The sequence below is a fragment of the Galeopterus variegatus genome, unplaced genomic scaffold, assembly GCF_000696425.1.
Source record: "Galeopterus variegatus unplaced genomic scaffold, G_variegatus-3.0.2 Scaffold1942, whole genome shotgun sequence".
Taxonomy (NCBI): Eukaryota; Metazoa; Chordata; class Mammalia; order Dermoptera; family Cynocephalidae; genus Galeopterus; species Galeopterus variegatus.
The window spans coordinates 224,860-233,095 of record NW_007728053.1 but is presented as its reverse complement, the minus strand read 5'-3'; the positions used below and the strand labels follow the sequence as shown (position 1 = coordinate 233,095).

General features: G+C 41.3%; 1 protein-coding gene across 1 annotated transcript in view; it reads left to right on the top strand.

Annotated features, from left to right (window-relative positions):
• GNPTAB (N-acetylglucosamine-1-phosphate transferase, alpha and beta subunits) overlaps positions 1–7,581 on the top strand; it is a 64,825-nt gene extending 57,244 nt beyond the window's left edge. The window contains exons 19-20 of the mRNA XM_008579692.1: positions 3,731–3,821; positions 6,131–7,581. Coding sequence (XP_008577914.1) covers positions 3,731–3,821; positions 6,131–6,208 — 169 coding nt within the window. The 3' untranslated portion in view covers positions 6,209–7,581. The remainder of the gene's footprint in view (positions 1–3,730; positions 3,822–6,130) is intronic.
• The last annotated feature ends 655 nt before the right edge of the window (positions 7,582–8,236 follow it).

The following is an 8,236-nucleotide window of genomic DNA, read 5'->3' as shown; positions in this document are numbered from 1 at the left end:
ATTTTGATTCTTCTATTTGTTCAATCAGCTAATTTATTGAGTATCTACTGCAGTAATAATCACTACCAGTATTGAGTGTTTAGGTAACATGCACTGTACTAAGAGCTTTTCATGCACATTCTCATTTAACTCTTCCAGCAACTCTGTGGCTGGTCCATTTTATCATCATTCTTCAGCAAGGGGGCAGAGGCATAGAGATAGGAAATGACGTGCATAAGGTGTCCCAGCTCATGACTGGGGGAGCCCACATGTGAACCCGGGCAGTCCATTTCCCAGAGCCTGGCTGAGCACACCGCTGAGCCTTAGTTGTCATCGTGTATTTCATCAGAGCAGCTGCCCTGTTTTTGAGTACCTGCTATGCTAGACACCATGCTGGGCAATATATTCACTCTACTCTCTACAATGAAAGGTATTGATGTTGCTACATTACTACGTTGCTACGATGAGAACATGGTAATAGAAGGTGAGGAGTTTGCTCAGGCTGAAGTAGCTGGCAAGTGGCCAATCCAGCCTGACTCCCAACCTTCTGCACATTCCACTGTATTCCAAAGCTGCTTTATATGTTTTCTTCATCTTTTATTGTACTGCCATTGACAACATTTAATTATAAAGGTAATTTTCTCATTCAGTTTGGGAAGATATTGACCCTTTGCCTGCCTTCATTTGGCAGGTACTAGGAATACAAAGAAAAAGGCACATGGTACCAGGCTTTGTGGTGCTCACAGTCTCTCCAGGGAGCCAGACACCAGGCAAATGGTTGTGATACCGTTCACATAGTGTGACGGTGGGGTTCAATGCTGTTGGTTTACAGAGGAGGGAACAGCTGGTTTTGTTAGAGGAAGGTGACATTTGGGCTTGGTTTTAAATTATGAAAATGACTTTTCCAGGTAGGAAAAGGCATTCCTGGTGGAAGGAGTGGCATGTGCAAAGGCACCGAGGGGTAAGACAGTGCTGTGCGGAGGGAAAGGAGAGATTGTGAGGAGCCATATCTGATTTACTTTTTTCTTTAGAGACCGAAGCCCCCAGGGGAGATTTATTCTTAGATATTTGTCATGAGCAGCCTTCATGGTTGAAAATGGTAATGTAGTGTGGAAGTTGGACTGGTGAGGAAGCTATTTGGAGCGGGGCAGGGTTATCTGAGGACTGGAGGCAGGGAGGCAAGTAATAAGCATTTCAATAGTCCTGGAGACAGACAGTCAAGGTGTGAGCCAAGGATGCAGGGCAAGGAATAAAGAGAAGGCAGTAGACAGAATAGGGAGAGATTTTAGAGGGGAAATTGGCAGACCTTGGCAACTAGAACTCTTCAGACTCAGACAACACTTTGTTGTCCCATAGCCTGTGTGGCTTCTTAGCTCTTTAAACTACACATAGATTCTGAAAGATGCTGTAGACATTAGGGTTGACTGAGCTGGTTGTGACCCTATTAACAGACATAGGAAATACAGAAGGAAGAACCATGTGTGGAAGAGTACCATTTTGGACATGTGACTTGAGGTGTTGGAGTTGGCTAAATGAGACAATTAGCATGTGTGTAGCTGATATCTATATATTTTTATTTTTATAAGGAGAAGTTGTTACTGAATTGTGGGTCTTGTCTTCCAGAAATGGCAAGGAATGGCTTCTCACTGTTTTCACGTGCCTTTAGCTCAAAGGAAAAAGATCTTTGGGTGGCTTTAAGTGTTACCTCTCCACATCCACTTTGTGACTAAATTTACCTTCAAGGGCCCAATTGAATAAGAAGGGAGGGGACTTACAAGCAGATGGAGAGGACTTTGATTTCCATGTTGTAAAAATGACATACATCAGGTATAGGATGCTCTCTACAGTCCCCTGATCTGGGGGCTTCTTGTTTCTCATCCTGCTTGGTTCCTGTGTCATCTCTGACTGCTGCCCCCCCACCCCAGCCCTACTTCCTAGAAACTGTCCTTTTCCTCTTTCCCTTCATGAGCCCCCTGTCATCTTTCTCTGGTTTCCTGCAGTGGCTTTCTTTCTGTTCCCACAGATGCCTTCTGGGGTACAGCACGTACTGCATGGTACAGCAGTCTGTCTGGTTATCTTCTCTCCTGCTAGACTGTGAGCCCTGTTCAGGGGCAGAGTCCACAGTGCCTCCCTAGCACCCAGCAGTGCTCAGTGGTGAGTTCACTGACTGCTGTCCTATAACATGTGGTGGCTGCTGCTGCCTTTTTTTTTTTTTTTTTTTTTTTTTTTTACAGCTGGCTGGTACAGGGAATTGAACCCTAGATCTTGGTGTTATCAGCTCTAACCAACCAAGCTAACCAACCAGCCCCTGCCTATGGCTTCTTAACTCTTTAAATTACACATAAAATCTGAATGACACTGTAAGCGTTACAGTTGACTGGGCTGGTTGTGACCCTATTAATAGACGTAGGAAAACAGGAGGAAGAACCATGTATGGGAGAGTGCCTTTCTGAACGTGACTTGAGGTAGAGACGTCCACTCCCAAACATTTGTAAATGAGAATCTAGAACTCACCACAGAGGTCTGAATTTGGTGGTTATTAGCATATCTTCCAAACCTTATGTTAAACCTTTTTTATTTAATCTTCATAACACACTATTCATTACTTCTAAATTACAGATGAGGAGACTATGCTGTACTGCCTTTTATCCCCAAAATCATATCGTCACCAGGTCCAATTGATTCTGTCTTCAGAGTGTCTCTTCTGTTGCCCCTTGTTCTTTTCTCATGTCTGGGTTAAAACCGGATTGCCTGTCTGCTTGTCCTTCCATCCTTCAGATGGCCACCATTTGTGCCCTGATTGTGTCACACACACACCCCCTCTCCCTCACCGTTTCATCTATTTTCCCACTAGAGTACTACGTCCAAACCCCATCGCGTGGACTTCCAGAACAGCGGCAGTTCCTGCCCGGCCCTCCCGTGGCCTGGCTCTCCCTGATGCCCTGTGCCAGCTGCACGCGGCTCTGCAGGACACAGCGCGCCTCTGTCCCTGCCGCTGCTCCTTTCCTTCCTCAGCCACGGGACTTTCCTCTCCCCTTCAAGGCGTGAAGGAAATGTCACCACCTCTGTGGTGCTGTTCTCATTTCTCTCAGTTTTCCGTAAAACTTGGCTTTTGATGATACATATTGCTGTTCATCTTCTGTGATGGCTAGTTGTCGGCCGGCATGTCGGTGACACTACTCAGGTTTGTACATACTTTGGAGCCAGACCTTTGTCTTGTTCCACAGGAAATCTTTATCGAGGGACTGAGTGACTAAATGAATGTGAATGAATCAATAAAAACAAATGAAAGAGTGGTTTGGTTTTGTTTAAGAAGTGATTTTTTTTTTTTTTAAAGATGACCGGTAAGGGGATCCTAACCCTTGACTTGGTGTTGTCAGCACCACGCTCACCCAGTGAGCACCCGGCCATCCCTATATAGGGATCCGAACCCGTGGCCTTGGTGTTATCAGCACCACACTCTCCCGAGTGAGCCATGGGCCGGCCCTAATAAGTGATTTTTGTTTTTTGAAGTCCTCTCCTATGCTAGAATAACTTTACTAATTCAAGTGTAGTATTTAATATGACATAATAAAAAATCCAAACTCATGTTGGAAACGTATATTGTGTTAACATTTTAGAATTGCCTCTAGGCAACGTTTTTGTGTTTCACAACATTGTTTTTGTAAAACTAGTATATTAAAAACTCCTAACTAATGACAGTGAAACCATATAAAGGGGTACTTACCTGCTTTCTTTTCTCTCTGAACAGGAGGGCGTATCGAGACAAATTGAAGTTTTGGACTCATTGTGTACTAGCAACATTGATTATGTTTACTGTATTTTCATTTTTTGCTGAACAGGTAAGTTATATATTTTATGTGGGTATTAAACAGTGTTTCTTAGTACATGAGCATCTGAACCTTAAGAAAATGATATAAATTCACAACCAGAAAATTGCAATTTCTCCTGGTGGCTTATAGCTTATATATCAGTATGTCAAATATATTTGCTAAAATTCAGGCAGTCAACATAACAACCTTCTATTCATTGTTCTTCTAAATTCATTACCAGTTTTCTTTTTATCTAGGACTCAGTAGATTAGCTTGCAGACTTCAAGCTAAAACTGAAAAGATATAAGTATTTTTAACTAAAAAAACCCCCAGAATCCTCATCTGATATTAATTTTATATGCATCTCCAATTTTTCTCCTTTCTTTTAACCTTCCTATGTAACACAGTGTCTTATTTTCAGACATGGCATGGTTCTGTGCTGTCCTGCTCACACTGCCAGTCCCCCACTTGCATTTCTTTGAATTGCTAGTACTTCTCCTTTCCTCCTTCATCCTCCCCTCCTTGTCAGCCCCTCTGTACCTGGGCTCGCCCCTGCATGAGCACACACACAGCATCCTTGAGGTGAGGGTCCAGAAGTAAGGGGGAGATTTGTGAGGTAAAAAGAAAGGGATAAGAGAATCCTCATGAGGCTCAGGTATGAAATGCTCTGAAAAAAAAAAAAGGATGGATCTGGCATCTGGGCCAACCTGACCCATGAGGGGCAAGCGACCCTGCCCCAGCCTCTGATCAAGGTGACTCTTGAGTGGAGCTTTTCTAGCTGTCACTCAGGAAATGTACATCAAGTTTACTTATGCCAAGAAGGAGGCACCTAAGTACTGAGAACTTTAGGATAAATGACTGGGCTTCCTGTTGTAGATGGAAGGAAATTCAGAAAATGGAGATTGGGCAAGTGAGCAGGACAGCAACTTAACCTTCATCTGCTTCCCAGGGTCATACAGATTGTTCTTCCTATTTTTTGCCATTGTTCCTAGCAGGTGAAAATCTTAGGACAAGAGCTCAGAAAGACTGCACCTGCTTTTAGAACAGGAGTCCAGTGAGGAACCGACGAGTGCTGTAAGCCAGCCTGGGATGGGGAAGGAGAGGGACGCTGGCTGAACGGAACTGCTGTTGGCAGTGGAAGGAACAGGAGGTTCAGGCTTTCCTCTGTGTTGTTTATATCAGCAGAGAAGAGGCAAGCAGAGAGGCAGGCGGAGGCAGAAAGGATGGGAAGGTTAAATCCCCTCACTTCTCCAGCACCCTTCTCTCTACCTACTCAAATCACACTCCTTCCTCCTGCCACCCCTACCACCCTCACAGCCAAACCAGCCATCACTGCCTCTCCGTCCACTCCCAAATCCCAGCTCATCATTTAAACCTTGGTGGCTTATGCTTGGGTCAGCCCTGCTTCCACCTCTAAATGAATGAGGAGGCAGGTTTTCATGTTTGGGGAGAGCGAAAACAGGTTAAACAATAGAGATCCCAAATGGGAACCATAAAGTACACTTTTTTCCTCATTGAAACTTTATTATAATAGTGGTTTAGTTTTCTACTTCAGATATATCATGAGTAAACTGTTTCTATGAGAAAAAAGTATTTATCCAAGTTCTAAGCTACCAATTTAGTAATGAACTTTTGCATTACAACACATTCATAAATGGGTATCACTGTATTTTCAAACAATTGTTAAAGTATAGAAAAAACGTTGATAGAATTTTATTATAGGTGTTTGATTTTTTAAAAAATAATCCTATCTTGGGCCGAGCCCGTGGCGCACTCCGGAAAGTGCGGCGCTGGGAGCGCCGAAGTGTTCCCGCTGTGGGTTTGGATCCTATATAGGGATGACCGGTGTGCTCACAGCGCTCACTGGCTGAGCGCGGTGCAGCCGGTCTCAAAAAAGACAAAATAAATAAATAAATAAATAAAATATAATCCTATCTTACCAGTGCAGTCATTTTCAAACCCAAAGGCAGTGTCTTAATAGTTAAACAGAGCTATTGTCCTCCAATGGAAAGACTTAACAAATGGACATTTTTAAAAATAAATATGCTTGCTAATAGCTGTATAAAAATCTGAGGCCATAGGTCTTAGAAAAATGAAGAACGGGCCAAAATAATTTTAATCTTTTTGGGTGTCTTTGTGGGCACATATCTAGACATATTGACCCTTACAGAGCTAAACAAAATTAGTGGTTGGTTTGTTTTGGGAGACTTGTCTGTTTTTATGTATAAAACTGTGGAAATGATTAAGGTCAGATGGCTCTCAGAAAGAAAGTTTGATGCACTTATACTCTTTCATCAATATGAAGAATTAAAATTTATTTTATGTCTTCCATTATTTAGTTAATTGCACTTAAGCGGAAGATATTTCCCAGAAGGAGAATACAGAAAGAAGCCAGTCCCAATCGAATCAGAGTATAGAAGATCTTCATTGAAAATCGTCTACCTCAGCATTTACTGAGCATTTTAAAACTCATCATTGCAGAGATGTCTTTGTGATGTGATGCTTAGCCAACTTGGCCTGAAGAAGGAAAAACACCCAGTAACATACTGTTTTGTACCATGAATATAACCCACTGACCAGGAATTATTTAACCAATACACTGAAAACTTGTGTGTTGAGCAGCCCTGGACTGGTTTTATTTTTAAAGCATTTGCTCATGGATCTGTCATTCTCTTTTAAGCTCACTGGCAAGAGACAATGCTAATTTCCCATAGCAACCATTGCAGACTAACTTTAATCTGAAAAGCCGAGGCCAGCTTGGGAGCGTTTGCTGAGAGACCGGAGTCATTGCATTCCAAAGCCTTTTGCTATAGTTTTGTACTCTTTTTTCCTTTTTTTCATTTTCCATTTAAAAAATAAGTAGCTACTAAGTTAACTACTTATTCTTGTTTCTGAAAATAATGAAATGGGATCTCTAAACATTTTTATAGATGTTATGTAAATAATGCAGTAATATCACTTCCTGTTGGCAATGTCTAAATTATGGATTTTATTAACTTTTGAAACTGTAAGTGGTCTTAAGCCACTAATAACTACTGAATAGCTCATTGACTAACATTTGAAATACTTTGTGCTTGTTTGCTTCAGCCTATAAGAATACTGTGATTTTGTGTGATTTTGTGTGCAGACCTAATTACAAAGGGCTAGAGTTAAGTAGCAGTGCTACTTACAGATGTAATTATGTGTGGGAAATGTACATATTTAAACAGAAGTGCCTCATTTTAGAAATGAGTAGTGCTGATGGCCGTGGCACATGACAGTGGTGTCTTGTTTAATACTCTTATGTATATTCCAGTAGCTCTCTCTCATTTGGTTTGTATAGAGCAGGGGTCAGCAAATCTTTTTCTGTAAAAGGCCAGATAGTAAATAATTGCAGGCCACATGTCTCTTTGTCACATATTCTTCTTTGTTGTTGTTTAGTTGTTTTTTTTTTTTTAAAAAAAACAACCCTTTAAAAATCTAAAAACCATGTTTTGCTTGTATCTGTAAAACAGGCCACCAGCTGGATTTGACCCACAGGCCATCGTTTGCTGTTCACTGAGAATTAGTATTTTTATGTATGGATAAACCCTGATGCTCAGCCATATTTTGTTTATATCATTATACAGTAGATTGTGGAGACCAGATTCCATGAGTCCTTTTTGAACTCTGACAGGTATTTTAGATCATGATCTCAACAGTATTCTTTCAAAATGGCACACATATTTTGTAAAAAGAACTTGAAATGTAAATACTGTGTTTGTGCTGTGAGGGTTATGTATTTCAAAAACTGAAGTCTTATAACAAGTTACATTTTGTCTGATGCTTTGATTTTTAAATCTTTGAGGGTTGAATTTATGGTTATCCAAATTCAACAGTCACTTGCATGCCTGTACAGGGTATCAGGTTCTGTACTGAACACTACTAAAATTAAGTGGAAAGTCATATAAGGAGAGATTAGTATTATAACATGTTACTTTATTGGGGGGACAGGCTTTAAATGGAATTTATCATATAAAAATTTAGGGGGGTATCTAAAAGTGAAGAATTTATTCTAGAAAGGTTACAGAGAATTGAACATTTAGGTGTAATGGAGATTCCTATGGTTAGATGAATATAGTCCACACCTAAATAGGAGCTTGATGATGGGATACATAATAGAATCATAGACTATTCATAAAATCATTCACCATTAGAACAGAGGAACCTCAGAAGTTGATGATAGATGGTCTTCAGAATATTTAAAGCCTCAGAACCATTAGTTCAAATGAGATCTTACAGAATGCCAGTATGTGTCTTGGTCCATTTGTGCTGCCGTAATAAAATACCCGAGACTGGGTAGTTTTTAAAGAACAGAAATTGGGCCGGCCCGTGGCTCACTCGGTAGAGTGCGGTGCTGATAACACCAAGGCCCCGGGTTCGGATCCCATATAGGGATGGCCGGTTCGCTCACTGGCTGAGCGTGG